Source organism: Vidua macroura, chromosome 9 (assembly GCF_024509145.1).
Source record: "Vidua macroura isolate BioBank_ID:100142 chromosome 9, ASM2450914v1, whole genome shotgun sequence".
Classification (NCBI taxonomy): domain Eukaryota; kingdom Metazoa; phylum Chordata; class Aves; order Passeriformes; family Viduidae; genus Vidua; species Vidua macroura.
Window position 1 is genome coordinate 22,647,863 of NC_071579.1, and position 26,671 is coordinate 22,674,533.

The 26,671-nt window shown below is 61.5% G+C and overlaps 2 protein-coding genes across 8 annotated transcripts; one reads left to right on the plus strand and one right to left on the minus strand.

Annotated features, from left to right (window-relative positions):
• The first annotated feature begins 332 nt into the window (after positions 1–332).
• Positions 333–7,055, plus strand: B4GALT2 (beta-1,4-galactosyltransferase 2). Of its 2 annotated transcripts, none has more exons than XM_053985594.1 (7): positions 333–494; positions 2,767–3,153; positions 3,513–3,748; positions 3,820–4,010; positions 4,313–4,435; positions 5,525–5,629; positions 5,752–7,055. In XM_053985594.1, exons 2-7 carry the CDS (start codon positions 2,838–2,840, stop codon positions 5,900–5,902), a joined length of 1,122 nt encoding a protein of 373 aa, XP_053841569.1. In that variant the 5' UTR covers positions 333–494; positions 2,767–2,837; the 3' UTR covers positions 5,903–7,055. The 2 variants fall into 2 exon arrangements, with proteins under 2 accessions (XP_053841569.1, XP_053841568.1); XM_053985593.1 differs by lacking the exon at positions 333–494 and adding an exon at positions 598–617.
• Positions 7,056–7,542: 487 nt separating this feature from the next.
• On the minus strand, positions 7,543–25,024 carry SLC6A9 (solute carrier family 6 member 9). Of its 6 annotated transcripts, none has more exons than XM_053985579.1 (14): positions 24,872–25,024; positions 22,306–22,452; positions 13,733–13,889; positions 13,444–13,575; positions 12,143–12,395; positions 11,932–12,064; positions 11,365–11,499; positions 11,182–11,285; positions 10,867–11,104; positions 10,644–10,778; positions 10,258–10,357; positions 9,918–10,018; positions 9,559–9,729; positions 7,543–9,349 (listed from the first exon to the last, which is right to left on the minus strand). In XM_053985579.1, exons 2-14 carry the CDS (start codon positions 22,333–22,335, stop codon positions 9,137–9,139), a joined length of 1,902 nt encoding a protein of 633 aa, XP_053841554.1. In that variant the 5' UTR covers positions 22,336–22,452; positions 24,872–25,024; the 3' UTR covers positions 7,543–9,136. The 6 variants fall into 6 exon arrangements, with proteins under 6 accessions (XP_053841554.1, XP_053841556.1, XP_053841555.1 ...); XM_053985581.1 differs by lacking the exon at positions 24,872–25,024 and adding an exon at positions 24,181–24,274; XM_053985580.1 differs by lacking the exon at positions 24,872–25,024 and adding an exon at positions 22,580–22,683.
• Between the last annotated feature and the right edge of the window lie 1,647 nt (positions 25,025–26,671).

Genomic DNA, 26,671 nt, shown 5'->3' on the forward strand with positions numbered 1-26,671 from the left:
AGCGTGGGAGTCGCCACAGGTGGCTCCCTGGAAGCGCTGCCTTCCAGCAGCAAGGGAACGAAGAAAGGCCGGGACACCCAGTGCCTGTGTCCCGGAGGTGCTCGGAGGGTCCCCGCTGCCGCGCCTGGGGCCGAGGGCTGAGCATCCCGTGGTGGAGCCGGAGGCATCGCGCTCCCCCGGGTGTGTCTGCATCCATGGGATCCGTGGGCCTCGGTGCCTGCGGGACTGCCCTCCTGGCTCCGGGGCGGGCGGCGGCGGCGGCCCCGCCCGGTGCGGCGGCGGCGGGCGGAGCCGGCGTGCGGGCGCGGCCCCGTCTCCCTGCGGCTCTCGGCGGTGCGGCGGCCCGGCCGGCTGGGCCCCCCGCAGCCCCGGGCATGGGAGCCCGCGGGCCGGCGGCCGGGGCTGGAGGAGGAAGAGAAGGAAGAGGAAGAGAAGGAAGCGGCGGCGGGGGCCGCTGACCAGCGCCGGGGCGGCGCGGCAGCCCCGAGGCCGCGGTGAGTGAAGCGGCGCGGGCAGGCCTGGCCGGGCGGGTGAGGCCCGGAATGCGACCCGGGGGATGCGATCCCGGTCACTCATGGGCGGCACCACTCCGGCTCGGGAAAAAGCCTAATTCTGAGGTTGTTTCTCATTTTTAAAACAAGTTTTTGCATGTGTCGGGGACTGGGAAAAATTAGGGGGCGGGGGAGTGTTAGTTGCGCTGAATGAGGCCCCTCGCCCCACTTTTGGCCAGGAGGTTGCCACCTTTAGGGCATCGGGGCCACCGGCTCCCACCGCGCCTCCCTTCTCCCGGCCCTGGGATGTCTTGTGCGAAGAAGGATTGAGTGCACGGGGTTGAGCATCACCAGCCCCATTGCACATACTGCACTGGCTTGAAACCCTGGGGACCAGCTCCCCACCCCCAGGGTGCTTTTGGCCTCTCACACCCTGCACAGTTGCTGCGGTCGGGGGAGATGACATCATATTTCATAGCCCCCTCCTTAGCAGTTTAAACACACTCATGTTGGTGGTGTCCTGTGGCCACTGCTTGATGGAGTGCTTTGCTTTTGTTCTTGCTGAGTGTTACTCTCTGCTTGCATCATGGACCATTCTATCAAAAGGCCCCTAAAACCAGCTCTGATTTTTCCCTATTGAATCCCCCATCTGGCTGTTGAGACACCACCACTCCATGTACTGCACAGGTTTTTGGGGAGGGTTTCTGGCAGGTGCTGGGGCACACAGGTCCCTGTATCATGGACTGTGTGGGGTGACAAGGCAGTGTGATTGGGGAAAAGTCTGAGCAATAACAGCAAAGCTAGCTTTTCTTCAGAGGGCTACTTTCTAGACAAAAACTGGATGTGGAGTTGTGCTGCTGACACATGCCAGGACACCCCTATCCACAGGGGTATGCTCTGCATCCTGCAAAGGGAAGGTAGACATAGTTGGGGTGTTGGGCTCAGAGCCTTTTCCAGCATCTTCCTGCCTGTGGTGGGTTCCAGGATCTGCCTGCCAGGGTCAGTTCTGTGACTGGGAGAGGACACCCCAGAGCAGGGTTGGGCGAAGGATCCTGCTTCACACCTCAGCTCTGATCCTCATACCCATCCAGTGTGGCCATCACTGCCGACTCAGTGCCATGTGGCTTCCTGGGGAGCCCCACTGGACAGGGCTAGCAGCTGCCAGTAACCGGTTGCCAGCACTGTTGGGTGCTACCTGCACTCCTGCTGGGGGTCCTGCTGCAGACCCCCAGCCACCAGGGTCCCCCCAGGGACCACCCAGCAGCTCTGGCCTGTCCCAGGTCCTCAGGGCTTTGTGAACCCTGGTGCCTGTCCCTTGTGATTGCTTTGCCATGTTCTAGCAGCTTCCCTAAAAGCAGGGACTAGCAGGGCAGGGCTCAGGGCAGGAACTGGGGTGCATGGCTGTGCTGTGGCCTGAGCCCTGGCAGTGGCAGAGCTGGGAAGGGCTGAATGGTTTGACTTCTCTGGGACTCTCTAGTGACTCTCCCAGCTGGCTTCCCAGCAGGGCTCTGGCCCGGCTCCAGGCGTCATGTGGGAGATAAGGGGACCCTGACTTCCAGAGTCCAGTGTCCCAGGAGGCCTCACCATCAGGAGGAGGGGAGAGGATCTGCACCACTGACTGTACGCCAGACCCCCCTGGATGTGGCAGGGAGCCCTGATTCCGAGGGGCTGGGATGTCCTGCTTGGCTTGGCTCGGTGTCTGCCGTGCAGCTGCTCACCCGCTGGGTGCCTCGAGAAGGGCCCCTGCCAGCATGACTGTCATTGCTGCCCCGCTTTGGTGCTGCTGCTGGGGTGTAGCTCTGTGGGCAGGGAGCAGGATGGGGAGCAGGGAAGTGGGGTGCCTCAGAAAGGGGTGGCTGGTGAGAATACCTGTGGTGCTCTTGGGACATGCCAGGCTGGCCATGTTTTTGGAGAGCGTAGCCTTTGTCAAGGGCTCAACCTCGTGGGGGCTCTTTGTGGCATGTCTGGAGGTGTCTGCCTATTCTCTCTGGGTGGGAAAAAGGGAAGGGGAGTGGATCTGTCCTATTCTGGTCTTGGCCTAGGAAAGCAAGGAGGTGATTTGCTATGTGGGGCTGAGGACCTCTCATATCTTCATGGGTGTGCCTTCAGAGCAGGGATCCAGGTGCAGCATTCCCCCGCAGGTTCTCTCTGGCATACCAGCCTGCAAGCCTTTCATGTCTGCATCAGGCCTGTGCTGCTCCTGCTGTCCCAGTGTCATTTGGGCTGGGTTGGGGGCTCAGGCTTGTGGTGTCCTGAGTGTGAGGTGTCTTGGCAGGATCAGGACCGTGGCTGGAGCAGCCCCCCTGCCCCGCCAAGCGCACATGTCTGCCTGCCCGTGCCCAGAAGATGACCAGGCTGCTCTTGGGGGTGACCCTGGAAAGGATTTGCAAGGCCGTGCTGCTGCTCTGCCTGCTCCACTTCGTCATCATCATGATCCTCTATTTTGACGTCTACGCGCAGCACCTGGACTTCTTCAGCCGTTTCAACGCCAGGAATGCCTCGCGCGCCCACCCCTTCTCCAACTCTTCCCGCCCCAACGGCACCGTTCCCAGCTATGGGCCAGCCGGTGCTGAGGCCCCATCCCCCAGCACCAAGCCCAGCACCAACCAGTCCGCCACTGAGAAGCCCTTGCAGCCCTGCCAGGAGACACCTCCTGGTTTAGGTGAGACATGCTGGGTGAGCATTGGGGATGAATTTGGGCTCTGACTCTGAACATGGGGCTAAGGTAGGTGCTCATGGCAGACATCCTTATCCCCTGGGCCGTGGGCATGGCTTCCCCATGAAATAGTAGAGAAACCACAGCCTGGAACTGTATAAGGACAGCTGGTTTCAGGTTTTGTTAGCCCAGTCTCTCTGCCCCGGTTTAGGAAAGGTTCTGAGCACTCTCTGCCCTCAGCAGTGCCGATCCCCCTTGCAGGTCCCCCTCGCTGTTTGCTTTACCACTCTGGGCAGGAGCGGCAGGTGACCATGACCCTGACCATATCCTGTCCTGTTGGCATTGCCCTGCCCTCCCTCTCACAGTTGGGCGCCTGCTCATCGAGTTCAGCTCTCCCATGAGCATGGAGCGAGTGCAGCGGGAGAACCCTGATGTGCGCCAGGGTGGCAAGTACACCCCCCCAGACTGCCTGCCCCGGCAGAAGGTGGCCATCCTCATCCCCTTCCGGCACCGCGAGCACCACCTCAAGTACTGGCTGCACTACCTGCACCCCATCCTGCGCCGGCAGAAGGTGGCTTATGGTATCTACATCATTAACCAGGTGAGGGGGCAGGGGCAAGGGGTGGCAGGGCTAGGGTGGACAAGCAGGCATTGCTGAGCTTTGCTCTGCAGTTCGGTGAAGACACCTTCAACCGGGCCAAGCTGCTCAACGTGGGATTCATGGAGGCGCTCAAGGACGACGAGGAGTATGACTGCTTCATTTTCAGCGATGTGGATCTCATCCCCATGGACGATCGCAACCTCTATCGCTGCTACGAGCAGCCACGGCACTTTGCTGTTGGCATGGACAAATTCGGGTTCAGGTGGGTGCCCTGGGGAGCTGGGGTGTTTCTGCCCAGGCAGGGTGGGAATATCTCTCTGGGATGGCATCAGAGCAACCACCCTTGATTGCCACCTGGGGCAGGCATAAGGTCAATGGCTCAAATTGTGGACCTGAGATGGTAGAGATGGACCCAGGGCACAGAGCCCTGGATAAGAGAGTGACACAGGAAGGGGTTAGTACTTGTACTTGGGGTCCCCATGGAGCTCACCTCCATCTTTGCCTGTTCCTGGGGCTGATCCATTTGCTGTCAATGGGGCTGACCCATTTGCTGTCAACCTGCAGGCTGCCCTATGCCGGATACTTTGGCGGTGTCTCTGGGCTGAGCAAGTCCCAGTTCCTGAAGATCAATGGCTTTCCCAATGAGTACTGGGGCTGGGGAGGAGAGGATGATGACATCTTTAATCGGTAGGTGCCCAACCCCTCACTAGGACTGACTGGTTGGGGTGTACCAGGCTTCCCACCAAGCGCTGAAATAGCACTCTTACAGCACTGGTGTTTCCAGTTTTGTGGGGGATGTACGTGGGCTATGCCACATGTCAGGGAGGGATTGAATTACACTCCAACTTTGGGGCTGATGACCCTCATGGATGAAACTGGCCTTTCCCAGAGCGCTGGGGGCTGCAGGACACTCCTCTGCCTCTCTTGTGGCTGAAGCCTGCAGCGTGGTATGCACTGCATCCGCCGGGTGGTGTGCCTGTGGGCTCTGCTCCATACGGGGGCTGGGATGCTAGACTTGGATATGTCCAGGGCTGAGGTTAAAGACTTGGAAGCATCTTAGTGGTGGCCCTGCAGCAGCCACAGAGTCATTCCTGCCAGCAGCCATCAGGCAGCAGTACAGCTGCAAGCTGAGCAAAGCCCAATTCCCCCACACCCTGCTTTGGGTGGCAGAGCTGGACAATGGCCATCTCACCTCCCATGGGTTTCCCCATGGTGCTGCCCAGGGAAGCAGTGTGCAGCCAGTGGGGTGTAACCAGCCTGTAATAGCCAGACTAGCAAAACACCCTTGTAGGAGTCCTGGACACGTGGCACAGTTGTGATTTCCATGCAAGGTGGGCTCAGGGTGGGGTACAAGAAGTGTGTGGGGTTCTGGAAGAGCTTCAGACAGCCCTTGATCTGGGTGGAGGGCTCCAAGGGAAGGGCTAGGCAGCGGCATTCAGGGAATGTAAAGGGCAGGGGCCGCAGAGGGAGGGAGGCAGGGAGGGGAGGGATGGCTGGCTGCACATGGACGGCTGCCTGTTTGCGGCACAGGTTGAATGCAGCTGCCGGTCCCTGGATGGGAGTGGCACTTCGGGCACACTGCCATGGGGCATGTGGCACTCTAGGTCATGACATTGACCTGGATGGGGCCTGGCTTTGCTCATCTTGGCTTGGCACAGCTTTGTTTAACCAGGGACAGGTTTATTTTGCCTGGGGTCTGACCCTGGAGGTCTCTGGGCTGGGAAATGTCCTACCCTGGTCCTCGCACACTGATCCCACCCTTCTCCTGGCCCCCAGCATATCCCTGAATGGCATGAAGGTGTCAAGGCCCGACATCCGCATTGGGAGGTACCGCATGATCAAGCATGAACGCGACAAACACAACGAGCCCAACCCGCAGAGGTGAGTGAGCCACAGGGCTGGGGCAGTTGGGACACTGGGCGATCACTAGGCTGCTCACCCCTCCAGCACTGCTGGCACTACAAGACATCCCTCCATCCTCATCCTGCTCTTCTTTCCACCAGATTCACCAAGATCCAGAACACCAAAATGACGATGAAGCGGGATGGGATCAGCTCGCTGCAGTACCGGCTGGTGGAGATCTCCCGCCAGCCCATGTACACCAACATCACAGTGGAGATCGGCAGGCCACCACCCCGCCTGGCCCGTGGCTAGTGCTCCTGTCACTGGGAACCCCTGTGCCTGGGGTTGGCTGGGCATGGCGAGTTTTGCCCCAGCTCAAGAGCCAGAACTGGACAGGGATGTTTTCTGCCTACTCTGCTGCCTTCTGGAGACGGCTGCCCCCCAGCTGGCCCTTTGGTCCCTAGGATTTCTCCATCTCCCCCATCCCCACGAGTGTGTTTGCAGGACCCCTGCCCCATACGTGGTGTGTTGGTGGATGAGCCCAGCTGCCCTGCAAGCAGCTCCTGGCACAGAGGGAGGGGGCAACCCCAGGCCTGGCAAGGAGCCCCCAGTCCATGCCAGCTCCTGGCTGCACCCTGGGTGGGGAGGGTGAAATCCCACTACTCTGTGAGAGCTGGAGGGTCCCCACCAGCGCTGTGAGAAGTGGGGTGCAGGCTTCCCCCTTTACCAGCGCTGGAGCCACTGCTGCCCCAGCTGGGGATGGGAGCAGCCTGGGGCCCCCAGGCAGGCAGGATCAGGGTGAGGTTGCTGCCCTGGCCAGGCACTGCCCATGCTGCTGGGTACACAGACGTGGCTTGCTGTCTTCCTCTGCTTTAGTCTGGTGCTTAGAGCCGGGCCCTGTCTCAGCTCTGCCAAACAGAGACCTCTGATTAGTGAATGCCCCTCGCTGTGCCTCAGTTTCCCCAGGGCTGGGGGGATGGCAGCTGTATCCCATCCCCCTTCCCCAAAGGCAGGTGCTGTGTGTGTGTGCAGCCCCTGTCTGCGCCTGCCCTCACCTGCCCTCCCCCGCTTTGGTGGGGGAAATAGGGCTGATTTGAACCCCCCAGCACGTCTTGGTGGGGGCTGGTGCACCCTCCAGCAGGGAGGGAATCTTCTCCTTGAGGTCTCCCCTTGTCTGCCTTCCCGCTTCCAGGCCAGGGGCAGGGGGGCTGCAGGCAGGAGTGGCCGGGACCATGCAGGGCAGGAGCCCTGTGCCCCTCCATGGGACTGGGAGCCCCAGCACCCCCTGATGCTCCATGGGGGGCTAGGAGCAGTGGGGTTGGGAGCAGGGCAGCTCGCCAGGGCTGGGGGGCACCGGCGACTTTTGTACATTTGAATGTCTGACCCTTTTTTCAGCGTACGTTGAATGCAGCGTTCGGTCGTAGAGACCGGGGGTTTTGTATTTAATAAAAGTTTGAAAAGTTGGCAGGCTTTGTGGGGGTGGGAGAAAACACCATCTGATGAGGAAGTGGGATTGTGGAGTACAGAGGGGAAGTCCTGTCTGCCACCTCCAGCTGCTGGCTGGAAGGCAGAGCCCCTGACTCATCCCCTCCACCCCTTGGGGGACCCCCCACTCACTCAGCAGTGCAGGGGGGCCTAACAAGGTGCCCACCTAGGGCAAAGTGTACAGGGCAAAGCCAGCTGCCCTTACTGTGCCATGGATATTTGCTGCCCTCCAGTCCATCTGGGGACAATGCTTTCCCCCTGCAGGGATACGACTGTCCTCCATCCTCTGCCTTACCTCCACCTGGTTTTGTACGTCCAGGTAGGGCAAAGGACCGAGGCCGGCTGTTGAGTGCCAATACCTGGCATCAGAGGGGAAAAGAGCTGCACCCATTAAGTGTGGTCCCCCACTCTTCAACCCCTCCCACTCCTCACACAGTTCCCAAAGAAGGGCACAGCAGGACACAACCTCAGGAATATAAATCTCATTAAAATCTAGGATACTTTAGAACTCTACACCAGGAGAGACACTGGCACAGGCAGCGTTGCCCAGGGACACTGGCACAGGCAGCGCTGCCCAGGGACGCGCGCATTATTGCTAACAATTAGAGGTGAAGAGTAGCGGCGTGACTCGAGGGGCAGGGCACGGGCACCATGCGGGAACCTGCGCCCCTCGCCGCGGCACGACGGGGGGCTCGGGACGGGGAGCTGGAACATCCTGCTGGGGCTCGCTGCCCACTGCCTCCCGCCACTGTGCCAAGCTGTGCCGTGTTCCTGTGCCAGCCTCGGGGCTGTAACATAGGGAGCGCAGGGTGCTGGCTGGGAGGGGAGCAATTGGGGTAGGAAGGATCTCATCCCATCCACCCCAAATCAAGAGCTCCAAGCCCTTTGGCTGGAGCTGGAAGACAGATTTAAAACCGCCCGGCCTTTGCCAGTGCATCCCGTTCCACTAATACTGACTGGGGACTGAGCATCCCCAGATGGCTCGGAGCGAGTGGGCTGGTGCAGCCCTTCGTGTCTCCGCTGGTACCTCTTGCTAAGCAGCAGCTGGGGGAGGCCGGTCCATCCTGCTCCCCCTTAGCACCACGGAGGGTCCTCCCCTGCCAGTGCTAGGGCTGCCACAGAGAGCTGGACCTCATCCCTGTCTGGTTACCCCCTGGCCAGGCTTAAGTACTCCCCAGCCTCCTGCCCCACCATGAGGCAGGCAGCAGCATTGGGCTGCTTGTGGCTGTGCCCAGCTTTGTAGGCAATGCCTGGCCACCCAGAAGGGCACCCACAGACCCCAGTGGGGCCACAGGGTGGAGGGGTACATGGAGGGGAGCATCCCAGCTCACAGCCTGCACAGCCCCGGCGTACCATGCATATGTGCGTGCCCACGCACGCCACATCTGTGCCCATGCTGTGTCTGTGAAGGACACACACGTGTACACACGTGTGCTCTAAGTGCTTGTGTCTTGTGCCATCAGATCCCCCTTTCGGTGCAAGCAACATGCTTGTCCCCATCTCCCTGTGCTGGCCTTGTGCCTGGCAGCACCCCTGGGTATGACCACCTGTGAGACCCAGTAGGCTCTGAGCCGCAGTGGCTGAGACCCAGGCTGGGGATCCCTGCAGTGCCAACCCTTGCCATGATGGCCTTGTGCACACACAGGCCGCGGGCAATCCTGGCATGCCCAACCCTGGTCCCACCCCATGTCCTCCCCATGGGAAGGTCAGGAGGGTGCCCCATGGCAGGGCAGGCTGCCTGGCTTAGGGAAGGGGGGATGGGAGCCTGGGAGCATCCCACCCCCCCCATCCTGTGCATACCCCCAGGTCAAGGCTCCTGCAAAGTGCCTCCCAGGGCTGTGCCCCCTCCTCTCTTGTCCCAGCGTCGAGCACAAAGGTTACCGTAAACACGAGGGTTAACAAACGCCACGGGGGCAGGGGCGGGAGGGGTTAACCGGCGAGGAGGTGAGGGGGTCTCGGGGATGGGTGCTGAGAGCCCCCATGGTCCGGTGCGGCCCGGAGCCAGGCTCCGCCAGCGGAAGGTGCAAGAAGGGTTAGAGGGGGTGCGGGGATTGTGGGGAGTCACAGTCTGGAGTCCTGGCTGTGGGCTGAGCCGTTACTGCCCTGCACGGGGGATGCAGCCGCCGCCTCACTCTGGCCCTTCTCTGGCTGCAGGGGCTGCACCTCCAGGTGGGACTCGGTGGAAGGGCTGAACGCCGGGGCGTAGCGCCCGCTGCGGTGCTCTGGCAGAGCTGGGCCCCAGTCCTTGCTTGCCTTGGTAGCATTTTTCAAGCGCTAGAAAGGGAAAGGATGGAGACAAGATTAGCACCCACCATGCTCCCCTGCCCCAGTCTGCACCAACATGCCAGCACCTTCCAGGGATGCACAAACATGTGGTGCCCTATGCACGCTGCCTGCACACAACCACTGCTGACAGCTCCAGTGAGATCAGGGACAGCCCCAGGTGGGACACAGACAAAGGGGTGTAGCTCCTGGCCACCCACCTCAAGCAGTGTGTCCCCCTCAGAACGGCACACTTTGTAGATGGCGTAGATGGGGATGCAGATGACGGAAGATAGTGCCATGAGGAAGCCAATGCTGATGGCCCAAGTGGGGTAGACATACTCATTGTAGGAGATGGGCCGGTACTGGATCACTGTGAAGACCAGGATGAACTGGGAAGGGATAGGCAGGATCAGCCAGTGGGGAGCAGCCAGCTTGCTCTGTGCCCCCACAGCTTCCCTGCTCTGCCCTATTGCTGGTCTCCTGAGCTCAGCATCCTCCTCTCCAGGGAGTGCCATGTCCAGGTGAACTCCTCACTCCCTCCTCCCACAGCCCAATGCCCCATAGTTGCAATGCTCACAAATATGATGGCAGGTGAGATGAAGCGCCAGCAGATCTGGAAGAAGAGTGGAGGAGGAAAGCCCAGCATCATCTCAATGTCCTTGAAGTAGTTGCGGTGTCCTGGGGAGAAAAGTGACCATCAGCCCTGGTGGTGACCTGAGCCCCCTCACCACCCACCCAGCCCCAGCGCCATCGTGGTGGGAGCCATGAGCCCCCCAGGCCGCAGCTCCTGATTGGGCAACAGCCTCCCCCATGTAACAGAGCAAACTGCTGATTGGCCAGCTGTTGGGGCAAACCCTTCCCCATTGGGTGGCTGCATCAGCCCTACCGTCTGATTGGCTGCGGGCAGCTGCACCTACCATAGATGTACATGATGGCCACACACATGATGCAGGAGATGACCACCAGGGAGAAGCTGGCAGCATAGTTGTCCATTAGCAGGAGCCAGTAGATGCCCGCCTGGAAGACAGATGCATTGGCACCGCTGCCCCTGCAGTACCACTGCTGCTGGCAGGGCACCAGCACAGCCATGGTGACTGTGCCAGCAACACACAGCTCAGATACCACTGCCACAGCTGGCACGGCAATGCCTGATGCCAGAGTCAGCAGAGAGACACTTAATTCTGGGTACTGTCCCCAGTGTTGGCATGGCAAGACCAGGCCCTGGCTGTCACTACCATCACAGTGGATGTGGCTGATGAAAGTGGCCATGGCACCCCGTAGCAACAGTCCCATGGTCACCTACCTGTGTAGTGAGTGGGACGCCCAGCAGGAAGCCAGCCACAGCCACTCCCAGAGTTACGAAGGTCTTTTTGCGGATGATCCACTCATTGCCCACCTCATCCACAATGGCCGTGACCAGAGTCTCCAGCAGGCAGAACTACATAGGGGGCAGAGGGGGCAGCATGTCACCACCTTGGCCCCACCATGCCACCCCATCTGAACATGGTGGCCCCAACACGACCTACCTGTGTACCCAGCCCCAGGAGGATGAGCATAAAGAAGAAGAGAATGGACCACAGTGGTGAGATCGGGAGCAAGGTGAGGGCCTCAGGGTAGGCGACGAAGGCCAGGCCTGGCCCGTGGTCAGCCACCTTGGAGACATCCACACCCAGGTGGTTGGCCATGAAGCCCAGGATGGAGAAGATGACGAAGCCAGCATAGACGCTGGTAGCACAGTTGGTGATGCTGATGATGATGCTGTCCCTATGGGAAGAGGAGTCAGGGCCGGCAGTGGACACGAGGACAGTGGCAGGGCTGGGGGACTGCGGTCGAGCACTTACCGGTAGCAGTTGTTGTTGAACTTGTTGTAGGAAGCCATGGTGATGAGCCCGCCCCAGGCACAGCCCAGCGAGTAGAAGATCTGTGAGGCCGCATCACCCCACACCTGTGGCAGTGGGATGGTCAATGCTGTGCCCCCAGCCCCACTCAGCCCTGGCTGCCCGCCACCCTTTGTCCCTGCTCACCTTGGCATTGAGGATCTTGTCCCACTGGGGCGTCAGGTAGTACATGATGCCAGTGACGGCCCCCTCCAGCGTGATGCCGCGCACGAAGAGGATGGTGAGCACCACATAGGGGAAGGTGGCCGTGAAATACACCACCTGTGGGGCAGCACCTCAGTGAGGTGGGGATGGGGGCAGGGGTGGGGACACAGGCAGGTATGGCTAAGGTGTGGCTGTAGACTGGGGTTACGGTCCAGAGTGTGGAGTGACAGACCAGGAGGAGAAGATATGGTCCAAAGAAGGGACTATCCTGAAGGAGGTGAGACCATGGCCACATGGGAGGAGCTATGTCCAGAAGGGATGTGGCCAGGTCACAGGGGTGTGGCCTTTCCCAGAATGGGAGGAGCACACAGAGGGCAGGGTCAAAGCTAAAAGAGGAGGAGCTGTGCCCAGAAGGGATTGGAAACATGTCCACAACAGGAGGTTCATTCCCAGTAGGGGTGGGGCTATGCCTAGAGTGGACATGGCCATCTATCCTGAAGGCATGTCCACACCCCCAGGGAGGGGCCTGGAGAGGGAACACACAGGTACCTTCCCCGAGGATTTCACGCCCTTGATGAGGCAGAGGAAGACAACGACCCAGGAGACACCAAGGCAGCCCAGGAGGGGCAGCCGAACCTCGCCCAGGTTCCCGATGTCATCCGACAGGTTCAGCACATACCTCCTGTATGGGGAGGGGGCAGCAGCGTCAGTGGGGCCCAACCATCGTCACTTCCCCATCCCTGATCCCAGGCCCTGGTACCTCCAGTACTCCTCGCTGGGGCTGGTGCGCTTCTGGGTGGTGTTGAGGAGCTGGGTGATGTTGAGGGCAGCACGGCTGGAGAGGTTCCCATCCAGCACCCCCATGCAGTCGGGCGTGTTCCAGGGGTTGCTGCAGTACGTCCAGGGCAGCACGCGCGTCATGGACACAAAGAAGTAGTAGAAGGCAATACAGATCACCACGTTGTAGTAGATCCCGATGTATGTGGACACCACCATCATCCCGTAGCCCACGCCTGGGAACAGCACCGGGGAGGGGTGAGCGGCAGGGTGCGGCGGCACGGGCACGGCGCACAGCACCAGGGGTTGTGGCGTGGGAGGAGTGGGCTGCATGCAACGCTGTCACAAGCCTTGCAGCCATGCTGTGGCTCAGCGTCTGGCTTAGCCACACATGTGAGGAGCACTGTGCATGGGATCCTCTAACTCCAAACGAGCCTAGTGGTGCTGAGGGTCCCCTTGGACACATGGCAATGCATACAGACTGCAGGCAAACTCTTGGGGTCTGCAGCCCAAGCAAACAACTGGATGGGGGTCACTCCTGGCTACAGTGACTTTAGGCCTGCAGTTATCTGGTGGCATGTGACAGGCCACATGAGCACAGGGAAGTGCACCCCAGGCTCAGCATGCCAGTGTACAGGGTACACAAAAGTGTGTGCATGGGCTGTTTGCACTCAGACATGACATTGTGGGCATGTCACCTGGCAGGCAGCCTGCAGGTGTGAGCCAGGGGAGCCAGCAGCATAGGAGCACACCAGTAAGCCAGGAGATGCATCTGGAGCAGGGTCCAGCCATGGCAGGGCAAGCATGTGGGCACAGCACCTTCTACCTATGGTCCAGGGAGATGACTGCAGGAGCATGCCCAGAGCTGGACATGCCATAGTGTGTTCAGGGGACCTGAGTGGCCTCTGCAAGAGTGATGCGCTGGGGACACGTGTGGCATATGCAGGGATGTGTGTGTAATGCCTGCAGTGGACGTCAGTGCAGGGTTGGCGTTTGCGCAGGAGATGCGACGCGTGTGCAGGGGCACGTGTGATGCGTGCAAGGGATGCCAGGCAGGCTGTGCAGGGCAGCGTAGTCAGGGTGGCCATGTGCACAGGGGACCAGGGCAATGCAGACTGTGATCTATGCGCAGGGCATGTGTGTGCAGGTGCCTGCACTGGGCCATGTGATATGCCAGAGGTGTGCATGCACCCCATGGTGTGTGAGGGTCACGCCAGCTGCTGGGCACTGTGACAGCAGGTGTCCCACGCTGGCCTGTGTCCGTATGGACAGGCATCTCCTTACCTTTGAACATGGGGCTGACCCTCCAGACGCCAAGGCAACCCTGGCTGGCAAACTGCCCAAAGGAGAGCTCCATGAAGAACAGGGGGATGCCGCAGAACACAAGCATGATGAAATAGGGGAACATGAAGGCACCTAGTGAGTAGGAACCAGAGGATGAGTGAGCAGTAACCCCAGGCACAGCTGTTCTTCCCATGCCCTGCACTACCCCAAGAAATACCATGCAGGGCTGGAGTGCACACCCCCACACCTGCCCAGAGGAACCCCACTCCCCTGGCCCCCTGACACCCACCTCCCCCATTGCGGTAGCAGAGGTATGGGAAGCGCCAGACGTTGCCTAGGCCCACGGCATAGCCCACGCTGGTCAGCACAAACTCGATCTGGTTGCCCCAGTTGCCACGCTTGACGCTCTTCTCCTGCTTGCCCTGCTCCCCGGGCACAGCGCCATTCTGCGGAGAGATGCCATGGGATGTGTCAATTGGGGACCCCCCTGCTGGCCCCATTGGAAGGGTGACAGCCGCCGAGCAGGGCTGGGAGGTCCCCGGCAACCTTCCCCATCCCGCCCCCCTGCCTGTCCCCGCCGCCCGCCACGCACAGCCAGTGCCAAGGAGGGGGAGGGCAACGGTGTCGCCCCCCCACAATGAATGGCTCTGCCCAGAGCCCGGCTGCAGCAAAGGGAGAGCTTGCAACTCATACAAAGCAGGTCCAGGCGCCAGAGCACAAAGGGGCCTCTGTTCTCAAGCCCCCCCTCCCTGCGCCCAGGGAGAGAGGTCCTGCTGGGTGGCCACTACCCACGACTAGGGGAGAAACTGCAGGACCCCCGCGTTGAAGGAGAAGCCCCCCTCAATGGGAAGTGAGGTGCAGTGACTAGAGCTGGCAGAGGCCTGGGTACCCCCGTGGAAAAAGCACCCTGCTTCAGCCAGGGTCCTGCTGCCAGCTCAGCACTAAGCAAGGGCACTATGCTTAGGGCAGCTCACAGGGGGTCTCAGGCAGTTGGGTCCCTTGAGTGGACAGCCCCAGTGCCCAGCTGTCTCTCACTGCAGGGGAGTGGGGGGGCAGGGGGACAGAAGGGGGCAAGAAAGGGCACTTTGTGTAGACTGCCACACAATGTGAGCTCACACCAAGGAGGACAACAAAGGAGATGAGTGCCTGTCACCCCAGCAGGGATGGCACCCGTCACCCCATGGCTCTGTCCCAGCACAGCCCTGGGGTCATACTAATGTCCTGCATCGATGGTGTGGAGCTCTGGCAGGTTAGGCTGAAGGTAGATGGCATTCTGCAATGCAGGGGTGCCCCAAGCCTTCCCCTCCCCACCTGAGGCCAGGTGATGGATGGGTGCATGGGGTGAAGGTGCTGGTTGCCAGTTCATAGTCCCACAGCACCCATGCTCCTACAGGAGCAGCACAGGGTGCCAGCAGCCCTAGGAGCCTGTTGGAACTCCACAGTGCTGGTCTCACCACCCCAGACACCCCAGTGCCCATGCCCACCTCATGCCTCTCCCCCAGCTGCCCCCCACAACGGCTGACCCCGGCAGTGAGCGGGCCACAAATGGGAGCCGTCACTTTGGATCTGCTCACGCCGGCGGGGCGCGGGCAGCAGGCGCGGTGCACCTAACCGTATCATTTGATTAGGGCCGGCACAGCCGGGACGTGATGCCCAGCGACTCCGGCACCGCGCTGCCAAACAAAGCCATCTGCTGCGAGCGGGGCCCGCACGCGCCGCGGGCTGCGGGGGGGCTGCAGGGGAGCAGGGCTGCAGAGAGGGGCGAGGGGGCATCGGAGGGCACTTTGGGCAGGGCTGTAGGGGCAATACGCTGCCGTGCCCAGCCGGGGGACCAGAGTGCCCCTAGCTGACTCTGTGAGCCAAGGGGCCATCAGAAACAAACTCACAGCAGCTCCAGGTGCTGGGGGACCTCCCTTCCATCAGAGGTTCTTATTGTGGGGTGCTGTGCAAGAGCAGGACTCAGAGGTCCCCAAAGCAGGGGACAGGACACTGGCAGTGTCCCCATGCCAGGGCACACTACCCACTCGAGCAGACTGATCCGATCGGGAAGCCTCTGATTAAGCTGCTCGCACTAACAAGGCTCCTAATGAGCAGCACAGCCAGCAGGAGTGGGGGCAATGCTCCAGCCTCCCTGACAAAAGGTCTGGTGAGGGGACCAGATACACTACATGGCCCTGGCTAAGCCAGGAGCCCTGGTGCCCACGGGGGACCTCATCCCTGTTCTAAGCCATCACTCTGCTCAGGTGACCCCCCGGCTTCACTCCCAAGCGTCATGGAGCACCCCAAATTTGAGTTGCCTGGCACCAGTGCAATGAAACTGTCAGGCCTGCGCTGCTCCCTCCTCCTTTCCCGCAGCACTGGGCTTTGGTGCACTTGTCCCCAATAAGGGGGCAGCCACATGTGTGTCCATGCATGCACAAGTGAGCACACGTGCGCAAACACTTGCATGCTCACCCATCAGCTCACTACAGCCCCCCCTCCCCAAATCTAGAAAGGTCATACTGTCCTTTACACTCATCAACCACCCTCCCAACCCCACATGGTAAAAAAGGAGGTGGATAGAGAGAACCCAGACATCTGGGAAGATGAAACTCCCCCCCTTCCCTGCTATGGGAAAGGGAGAGAGCTGGAATGCAAAGGGAGAGCTGCCTCCCAGCAACAGTGCAGTCTCTGGAGGGACCAGGTCCTGCTCCCAGGCCCCAGATTTTCTGTGCATGTAACCCAATGCAGCTTCAAAGGATGCCTGGCTTGGGTGACAACATCAGGGAGGAGGAAGGATGCCACAGGCACCCCAAATGTCTCCAGAAGGGAAGTTCCAAAAGGGAATGTCCAAAACATCCCAAAAGGGGACATTCGGGGTGCCCAGGGCATCCTTCCTCCCCCTTCCCCAGGGAACCCCCCATACATCACGGCCAAAACTTCCCCAGCCCAGCAAAGCAGGCATCATCCATCACCCTGCCTGGCACCAAGGTCTTTCTCATGCTAAGCAGCATCGACTCACACAATGACAGCTTGGCTGGGGTGCCCGGATGCGCCCCACTTCCCTAAGGGGCCCTGATTTATGGCTGGTCAGCTTGTGATGGTGGCAGGGTCGATACTGGAAAGGGATGTCCTCATGGGAGGCATCTCCAGCACGAACTCCCTCCTCTTTTTCCCCATTCAAACTGTACACATGGGGGTATGCCAGCCCAGCCCTCTTTGGGGCACAAACCTTATCCAGCCCCCATGAACCAGTGAGGGGCCCCAATTTCTCCAGAGGGTGCCCTGTAGCCTCCAACTCGGGGGCTGTTGGGGCTGCTCCTGCAATGCCAGCAGAGGGTACCAGTACCCCTGATGTCATTGCTCATTGCCATGGCGATGGCAACAAACTCACAGCTTTTTTAGGCAGGGGCTGCTGGAAGATAGAAAAATATGCTAATTACATCATTTGCCACAACAGTGGCTCTTCCAGGGCATCCAGCAGGATGCTGGAGGCAGATGAACCCCAGCCTGAGGTGGGAGTCCCAAGGCATGGAGGGATGGGGTCACTTAGAGAGGGGGTGTCCTGGGTACCCTTGCTGACTGTCAACTGATCCTGGGTGCTGAGGGCCCTATAATCAGGCCCTGCACTCCTTGTCCATGGTACATGGGGTAATGAATCCACAAGTGTCATCCCTGCATCTGAGGTTGCTGTGCCCTGTGCATCCTGACTCTGCCAGCCTCACCAGCACATCCTAACTCTCCCTACCCTCTCTCTTTGGTGCCCAGCCCCATGTTTGCCCCTATCCCAGTGTAGCAGAGACATGTTGCAGGAGAAAAGGCATCTGGCACGGTGCTGGGGACAGTCCCAGGGCTGGGGTAATGCAGTGATGAGGGGCACACCCAAACCACAGGACCTCCCAGGAGTATTACACTGCCTTCACCACCCCTCATTGCAGAAGGCTGTCTAGCCCCAGTGACAGCCCTGAGCATGCTCTGCGGTACTCACCAGTACTGCCCTGGGGTGCCATGGGGGAAATGAGGCAAACTTTGACATTGCTCACTGATGCCCATGAAAGGGAAGAGGGGAGGGGGGGGACAAGGAGGGTCTTTGCTACATTCTGCCCCTGCAGCACTGAGTTGCAACCCAGGTGCTGTGCACCTCTTCTGCAAAATCAGTAGATTCCAGGGATACCAAACACACAACTGTCAGGCCATCTCTTCTTGCTCCCAACACAACTGAGGCCATGGAGGGGTTTGGTGCCATACTCTGCCCTCCCTCCCTGCAGCACCCCATATCAAAGGCTGTAGGGTTTGTGGGTACCTCTCCAGCATGCCATGGTACAAATCTACAGCTTCAGCTCCCCCCTGCAGAGCCACCACCCCAAAGACAGTACAAAGGGTTTTGGAGACCCATGAGTGGTGGGGGGACAGCGCTGGCATGGCCACCACTCCACTTGGCCCACCCCCAACTCTGCCCCCCAGATCCTGCTCTCACCTGCCCACTGACCTGCTGAGAGGGTCCGAGGGGGCCTGGCTGCTCGCAGCTGCCATCCGGGGGCCCAGGCTGGACGGCTCCGTGAGTCCCCAGCTTCATTGGCACCTCGGGCTCCGGCGCAGCAGCAGCCACCCGCCCTCCCGCCTTCCCCCGCCCACTGCCTCCAGCGCTTGGCACTGCTCCCCACTTGCCTCCCAGCCAGGCTCGGCCCCCTGTCGCCCGCCCCGATGTAGCACCGGCACCCCACCATGCCACCTGCCCTGGCACCATGCCTGCCTGGCCCGCCCCTCAGGCACTGCCGTGCCTCTGCTACCCCCCACGAGCTGTACCCCCACGAGCCAGGTGCCCTCCCTGGCTCGTGTAGGCAGGGCAAGGCAGAGCAGGCAGCACAGCGGGCTCAGCCCTGTCCCACTTAATGAGGCCTCATTAGCGGGGTCCAGCTGCTCACAGCCCTGCACGCTCCAGCGGGCAGCACTGCCCTCCCTGCGGGCACCGCTGCCCGTCTGGTCAGGGCCAGAAGCTGCTCTTGGAGCATAGCAGAAGATGACATTCCCTCAGAGCCCTCTATTTCCATGCCTCAACATCCAAGCCCTACACATGCATTCCTGCCCCCATGCCCATCATCCACACAGCAGCTTGGCCCTGCATGCCCGATCCGAACCCTGGGCATTCAAGGGCTGCAGGAACAGGGCATGGCCCTACCTGGGGATAGGGGCACAGGGACAAGCCTTTCTGCTGGCACATCCCCAGCCTGGTGCCATGCTACTTCACTCAACGTCATACTATTGCTGACATCATGGGGCCTCCATGGCAACCCTCACAAGGTCACTGCCCCGAGGGGGACCATCTGGCTGGCAGGAGGGCTATGCCACGACCCCTTCACTGCCCAGGCACCCCGCAGCCTCCCTGCTCACCCCTTTGCCAGCGCGAGGTGGGACCCTGGTGGGGTGGTGCGTCCCATAGGAGGCCAGGCAAGGGGTGCCCTGCAGCCAGGCTCGGGGTGCCCCAGCTGCTCTCAGCCCTGCGTCCTGGCTGGGGAGAGTGGCCAAGGCGCCAGCGACGCATGATATGCACCGAGGGCGGGGGGACGGGCCGGCGCTTTCGGGCGACCATCTGGGGTCCGGGCAGCAGCGGCCGAGGGCGCACACGTGAACAGCACACGTGTGCGGGGTGGGCATTCAACCTCGCACATGCCAGCACCCAGTGCTTGTTCCTGTCCCCTCCTGCACCAGCCACCCAGTAGCTTGCCATGTCCTACCCATGGGATGGCAGCACTCAACCGTGCCCCCCAAGACGTGCAAGCCAAGAGCCACCCCATGCTGTGCCAGCCCCAGCGACCCCAGCCCTGCCCTACACGCAGCCAGGCAGCTCTGTGCCCAGACACCCTGCAAGGTGTGTGGGCACCTTGTGGGCATCCCTCCATGACCCAGTTCAGCTGCAACACTTTGCCTGGGCCACCTGTGTGCCACCACCACGTTTTGCCCTGGGCACGTTGGTCCCCCTGCCCCTTAGAGCAGCGTGAGCACAGCAGGACCCACCGCCCTGTCCTGGGGATGCCAGACCCTGTGCCAGCCTTGCCCTGTGGGAGCAAAGTGCTGCTTCCCTGGCAGCCCAGCCAGCAGATGGAGGAGACAGCCAGCAGCATGGAGGCACACTGCTAGAAACAAAGGACCCTCACCTACCCTGGCATTCTGGTCCCCAACCTGGCTGGCTGGTGGTGCTGGGGCTGAAATAGAGAGACAGGGGCGATGGGTGCATGGGGGGTGGTCCACAGGTCTTCCAGCCCCCTGACACGGCTGCAGGGTGACTGGGGTAGGAATGATGCCCGGGGACCTGTTCCAGTGCCACTATCGCCTAGCTGAGTGCTTCCCGACAGGGCTGCCTTTCTCCGGCCCCATTCTACCAGGGCAGACATGATTCTCCCGGGGCGTTCAGGCAGAAAAATCCCCCGCCAGCCCCCCCATCACTGCCCCTTGGTATTCCGGGAAGGGCTCCCGCAGCCAAAAGCCACTTCCGCAGCTCCTGCCGCTGGTCGGTGGCACTGCGCCGCTGGGGGTGTCTGGAACACACAGGGACCCCCCGGCCCCTACCCCCCTTGCAGTGCAGTGGGAGCAGTGCCCCAGTGTGTAATCAGGGTGATCTTGGGTGACAGCAGGAACCTACCTGAGCTGGGCAAGCTGCAGCCAAAGGCTGCCTGGCCGTGCCAGCAAGGCAGCCCTGGGAGTCAGGAGCCACTGGCAATGTTGGAGTCTGAACAAAGCACCCCAAGGACAACAAAACAAAATGTCCTTAAAGGCCTGGGAGGGAGAGGCAGTCAGACCCTCCCCTGTCGCTCACAGGGAGCCCCTCTGCCCAGCTACACAGGGACTTATCCAGCCCCTGGAGCCAACCCACACTCCACTGGGTATCCACAGTCAGAGCATTTCTGGGGTTTGGGAGAAGTAGGGTGGGCACAGCCCCTCCCAACTGCCTTCTGTTTTGGAGTAAACATTCAGAGCTTCACAGGGGCACCCAAAAACACAGATCCTGCAAAAGCAGTACACATCACCCTTGTTCTCCAGGCCCCAGGTGACAGGTGGGGAAACTGAGGCACAGCTGACATTACCCACCTACTGCCTCCATCACTCCTGTCCCTCCCCAGGTGGGACACAGCAGGCACTGTAAACTTGTCCAGCCCCAGGCACTGCACACAATGCTGGGCAGGGGTTGCATGGTGAGAGCCGAGCTGGACTGGGGGTGGTGGGGGTGGGAGCTGCACCTGCAGGCAGGGATGAGAGGACAGGCAGGAACCAAACTTCACGAGGTTACTGGCAGGGCCCTGGAGGCAGGCTGAGGAGATTATGTTCCTTTCCCAGGGACTTGGGCAGCTCAGTGGTCAGAACCTGTCCCACTGCAGCTCCTCCTGGTGCTCATAGGATGCAGGAATGGGGATGCTTCAGGAGCAGGGATGCTCTCACGGGAACCTACCCTTCTCCCCACAGAACCCATAGCAGCAATGCCCCCTGCAGCAGTATCCTTGCACCCTGCAACCAGGGGAGGCCCAGGAAGAGGTCTGAGAGCCAGGGCAGCCATCACAGCACGTGTCAGGCCCTGTTGCATGTGACACCCTCACCCTGGTGTGGGCTGGTCAGGTACTTCTGAGAAGTGGGTTAAAGATTTATGGGGAGTGGGTGGGCACTCCAGTGTCTGGCTCCTGACATGGGTATTGGGCCCAGCCCTCGCCCCAGTGCGATGCTGACTGCTCTGGTCATAGCAAGAAAACATCAACAGCATGGAGTCATGGCAAGCGCCATGTGCAGAAGTGCCAGGACAGACCCCTGACTGTGCCCAGATATATCCTCAGCACCTCCCTGTTACCAGCCCAGGGTTTCTCCAGAAGAAATCTGCCTTCCTATCCCACCAGCTGCCCCAGCCCCTTCTCTGCTGGGGGCAGGATGGGCGCTGGGCTCCCTGCTGCAGGCACAGCCGGCAGGGCCATGCTGGGACACACAAGCAGAGGAACTGTGTGCACGCGGGCGCGCTGGAAGCACTTGCTGGAGCATGCCGCTCCCCTGGCTCTTGGCTTCCCAGGCAAACGCTGGCTCCCAGCCCTCCAGCTGGAGTGTGCAGCTATTTCAGGAAGCCCCCCGGGAAGGGGAGGGCCCAGTGACCGTGTCAATTTCAGCATTCAGCTACTATCTTTTGGGAAAAAGGGACACAGCCAAGCCTAGCCTGAGGGCTCACCTGCCCAAGGCAGCACAGCAGCCTGTCACAGGAACCTGAGCGGCCACAAGCATGGGGCCATCACAGCCTTCCAAAGACATGCAGTGGGCACATCCCACATCTGCCCAGAACACCGAATCCACCCCTGTGCCAGGGGGTGCACGGCAAGTGCACGGCAGCTGACAGCACCCTGAAACACATCGCTCGTGAGGATGGAAGGTCAGGCACCACACCAGTGCCCAGAGAAACCTTCCTCTGCCACTGCACCATCCTAGCAGCCCAGTCTCAGAGAGCCCACTGGGTGAAGGCAAGGAGAAGCACCCACAATGTGCCCCTCTGGAGCCACCTGGCTTGGAGGAACACCTGGACCCTTTGCCGACAGCAGGCTGTAGAATTGCCTGCCTGCAGAGCTGGGGTGGGTGATAAGGCTGGGCAGAGCGCCTGAAAACAGATGATAGCATCTCCAGGCACAACAAAACACCACACCCGAAGAGCCCCACAGGCAACAGGCTCATGGAGAGAGAGCATCAGCCCAAAAATCATCATGCTGGGAGAGCACCATGGTTCCACAACCCCAACTGGAGATCCCGGGAGGGCACACCAAGTCCTGCGGGAGCCCCAGTGTCTTGCTCCCTGCGCCAGGCTCTCTGGGTCCCCGAGGCAGTGGTGCACTACCAGCCCCCTCCCCACTCCCCTGCACTTACCAGCAGCCCCTCACTGCACTTATCGGCCATTCCTGGAGGCTGGAGCACGGTGCTGGCTGCCCAGTGCAGGGTCCTTTGCCTGCCCGCTCTCTGTCACGCTGCCTGCGGCACCAGCGCTAGTGTCCTTCAATCCACTGGCAGAGCAAGCTGGGCAGAGGGGAGAAGACACCAAGAGAGATGTGACTGGTGGGGTGGGCACATCCCCACCCAGGCCTCTCCCTCCCTCCCCCTCCAGCAGCTGGGGGGCTGTGCCAGGCAAGTCGATCCCCTCTACCTGCCCACTGGGTAGCAAGACTCCTGGGGGAGGACGCAGGGCCTGGGGCTGGGTGGGTTGTTGGTGGGGTCTCTTTCTGCTGGCTCCCAGCCCCTGCAGCGTCTCTGAACCCCCTGGCATCCACACGAGCGGCGGCTCCCAGGTGTTTCCCAAGAAGCAGTTAAAGATTTACCCGGTGTGGACAGACGACCTTGCGGACAGCTGGCTGCTGGCCCCCCGGCAGGTGGGCGTCAGGGGCCGCGGGCAGGAGCGGGGGCCCCTTGAGCTCTCCCCCAGCGAGAGATGAAGCTGAAGTGGCTGCAGCACACGACAGCGCCGGGACTGGGCGCAGAGCGGGGCCAGTGCAGGGCTCAGCTGCCGCGCAGGACACAGATGGGAAACGATTGCCTTCTGCCCCGGTGCATCGCATGCACGTGCAGCGCAGGGGGGCCGAGCCGCTGGGCTCTGCCGGGTGCCAGGTGCTGCTGGACAGTGCACGGGCACAGGCATCTGTCTCCCGGCCCTCACCCTGCCCCAGCCTGGGGCTGCCGGAGGCCCCAGGGGAACACTGAGGCCTGACCTCACTGGAAGGGACAGACGCTCTTGCAAAACACCAGTTTGATTGTCTGTGCAACAAGCACTGGTGTTTGCAGATCCCACACCAGGGCTCAGTACCCTTGCCGGCTGAAGAAGGACCCCTGACCCGCACTGAGGGTCTCTGACCACCACCAGCAGCAAACACCCCAGGGCCTATCCCCAGGCTGCCATGACTCTGAAGCAATCAGCAGAGACCTTAAGACATAAGGAAGGAGCATGGGCAGTGTAGATAAGGGGCGGGAATCCAGGGGCTGTGGCATGAACCCCCAGCCCCTCCAGCGCAGACAGGCTGCTGCCGACAGATACCGCAGATGCTGCACCCCACTGCCAATGCCCTCCTCAGCAGTCCCTGCATTTCCAGGGGAATTGAGATGTCATCATTGCCACAAGCCTGGCTTCTCGCATGGCACAGGGACCTCTCAAAGGTGGGAGGTGCAGGCTCGGTGAGCAGACCTCCTCCCGTCACACACCTACTGCCAGCCAGCCAAAAGCTGCCCACACTGCGGCCCTGAATTCACACCGGGAACTAATCCCGTGCCCTGGGAAGGGGGAGTGCCCAAGGGGCCGGACGGCTGCCACTCCCCTCGGGATCTGCCAGGTGCTGATAAGCCTCCATGAGCACCGTAGATGCCACTGGTATTGGCTCCCAGCTTGACAAGGACCGAGCGCGAAGCCAGCGGTGGTGTGGCAATGGGACGGATGCAAGGATGCCCGAGGCTGCAGCGTCCTCGGGCATCCTTGCAACAGGGACAAGGATGCAAAGCACCGTTGCCACGGGGTGGCTCTCCCACAGCTGCGGGATGCCATGACAGACCAGAGGGCAGCGCAGCTCGTACCTAGAGCCGGCACGGGTGGCAGGCACCCTGGAAATGGGGACACCTAGGCACCCAGAGGGGCTCCCGTACAGCATGTCACACCTCGGCGCGGGGACGCAGCACACGGCACCCAGCGGAAGGCCACGGATGCCCGACCTAAGGATGGAGCCCCCGTCCCTTCTCGCCCGGCGGGAGGGCGGCCCGACGCACCGGTACAGCCGCTGCCACCTGCGAGGCCATTTCTTCCACCAGCATCCGCCGGGCCCACCGCAACCGGGATTCCCCGGTGCCCGCGGAAGGGGGGAAGCGGGCCGGCCTGCCGCCGCCATGCTCCCCTGCCGCCCCGCGGCGGCGGCTCCGGCGCCGGCCCCGCGGGCAGCGCCCGCCGCGCGGCTCCCTCCCGCCGCCGCCGCCGCCGCCCGGTGCAGTACGGTGGCGGGGGGGGCCCGGTTACATCAGCCGCCACGTGGTGGCTGCTCCGCCGCCCCGCCCCGGCACATGCCCGTGGAAAATTACCGCCAACCCCCCCGGCCGTCACCGAGCCGGGCCGCCCCGGTGTCCGGCGCCCTCTCCGGGAGCGGCGGCGGCGGTCCCGCTCTGCGCGCCGCGCCCCCGCGCTCCCCCGGCACCGCGCCGCCGCGCCGCGAGAGCAACAGATGCGGGACCGCCCCGCATCCCGTTATCCCGCTCTTCCGCTCCCGACACCATCCTGACGGGTGGCCGCTCCCGGTGCGGCTACCGATGTCCCCGACCCCGCCTCTCCGGAGGCCCTTGCCGCCCTCGTCCCCTTCTCATTCCTCTTCGGCAGCCCACCCACTCCTCCTCCCGTCCCATCCCCAGTGCTGCTACGGCTGCTGGAAGGGCCGGGCACTCGGTGCCGGCGGAGGTGCGCGCTCCTTACCGTGCCCATGCCGACGCCCGGCCCCTCCCGCCGCGCCGGGTGGGCCCGCGGGGGCGCCGCTCCGCCGCGCCCAGCCCGGTGTCGGTGTCAGTGCCGGTGCTCCACCAGGCCCGGAGCTGCCGCCGCCGGTGCTGCCGAGTTAATGAAAGTTTGGAGGTCGGTGGGGGCTGGCGCCGCCTCTCGCCCCCGCCGCCGTGCTCCGCCCCCCGCTTCGCCGCGCTCCCCAGCGCCCCGCCTCGGCACCCGCACCGCGCCTCGCCGCACCGGGGGCACCGCGGGCACCGCGGAGGGCGAGAGCGCACGCGGTACTCCGGGAAAACGGGCTACGTATGGCAGGCACACACATGCGTGGGCACACGGGTACACGCGGCACACACGGGCATGCTGCACGCATGGACATGCACGGGCACACTCCGCACTTGGCGCACTTGGGCATGCACATGGCATACTTGGCACACGTAGCCACCGGTATCCCACAGGCATGTGGACGTGGAGGGGCATATGCAGGCTTGCACAGGCATGTGGCACATGTGAATGTACATGGGAGGTATGGTCACACAGAGGCTCCCACTGGGCACGCATGCATCCCCGCACACACACATCCCTGCCACACGCATTTTCACACACAGAGGAAGCGCCGCACGCAGCGTGCGCACGCTGCCAGGGCACAGTGCCATGGCAATCCCGGGCGGCGGGATGGCTGCAGGCTCCAGCCAAGATGCGTGAAGTCACTCTGTCAATTGTGCATGTGTGCATTGTGTGGATGTCTGTTGCACACGTGCGTGTCACACAGCTGTGTGCATGCCTGTGCATGCTGCAGCAAGTGTGCTTGCTGGCACATGTACGCACACATATACGCATGCAAATCTGTATACTTATCCCTATGTGGTTAGGGGTGTGTACACATGTAGTTGTGCATGTTTACATCCGTATGCACACACATGTCTGGGGGTATCTACATGTGTGTGCAAACACTTATGCCTGTGTATGTGTATCTGTACATGTATAGGCACATATGTACACATGTATGGGTACACGTGAGCATGCATGTACACAGGTGTGTGTACATGTACTGATACACATGTACCCATAAATACATACGTGTGTGTATGTCTCCCCATACCCATATGCTTGTTCACACATGTGTGTGCAGCCAGTGCACGCCCCCACATCCCAGGCCAGATGTTTCCAGTAATGCATGACGAGTGCGCCAGGGGCCACCCCTTGTTTGGCCTCTCGCCGAGGCCTCTCTTCCCTCCCCTCTCCATCCCGATGGGCTTCCCATGTGCTGGGATGTGTGCCTGCTCTCCAGGACCCTGCCCTGCTCCCTGAATCCCTTCCAGTATCCTGCACCAGGGCCTTGGCGCTGCACCCTGCGTCCTCAGGAAGGAACTGTTTTGGGGAGTATGGCAGGGGTGCAGCACAGCGCCCCAAGTGCAGCAACAGCACAGCCCATCCCACATCCCACTGAGAATCCTTTCCACCTCCACAGCCCTGCACACCATCCCAGGGCTGACCTCGCAGTGTTCCAACCAACTTGGGAAGCATCCCTTACCTGTGTCTCCACGGATCGTGCTCTGTCCCTGAGGGTTGCTGCCTGGTTAGGGAAATCCTCCGCAGGGATGGGGCGGTGCCCCAGCTGTGTCTGTCCAGGCCCCACTGCAGCAGTCTCACCAGCGTGCTGGGCTGCAGGAGGGGAGCACAGTCATGCACCAACACTGCTTTCGTTTTGCAAGTGTGGTAAAGCCAGAGTGAGGGCTCCCACAGCAGGAAGGGGAAGGCAGCAGCGAAACTGGCGGG

Excerpts from the sequence above, each read along its gene's own strand:
- B4GALT2 (XM_053985594.1), top strand. The coding sequence starts at position 2,838 with ATGACCAGGCTGCTCTTGGGGGTGACCCTGGAAAGGATTTGCAAGGCC. Across the intron at positions 3,749-3,819 it reads GTATCTACATCATTAACCAG|TTCGGTGAAGACACCTTCAA; the intron begins GTGAGGGGGCAG and ends TTTGCTCTGCAG. Across the intron at positions 5,630-5,751 it reads AACGAGCCCAACCCGCAGAG|ATTCACCAAGATCCAGAACA; the intron begins GTGAGTGAGCCA and ends TCTTTCCACCAG.
- SLC6A9 (XM_053985576.1), bottom strand. The coding sequence starts at position 17,998 with ATGAAGCTGGGGACTCACGGAGCCGTCCAGCCTGGGCCCCCGGATGGC. Across the intron at positions 13,890-17,899 it reads CTCAGCAGGTCAGTGGGCAG|AATGGCGCTGTGCCCGGGGA; the intron begins GTGAGAGCAGGA and ends ATCTCTCCGCAG. Across the intron at positions 12,396-13,443 it reads GGTCAGCCCCATGTTCAAAG|GCGTGGGCTACGGGATGATG; the intron begins GTAAGGAGATGC and ends TGCTGTTCCCAG.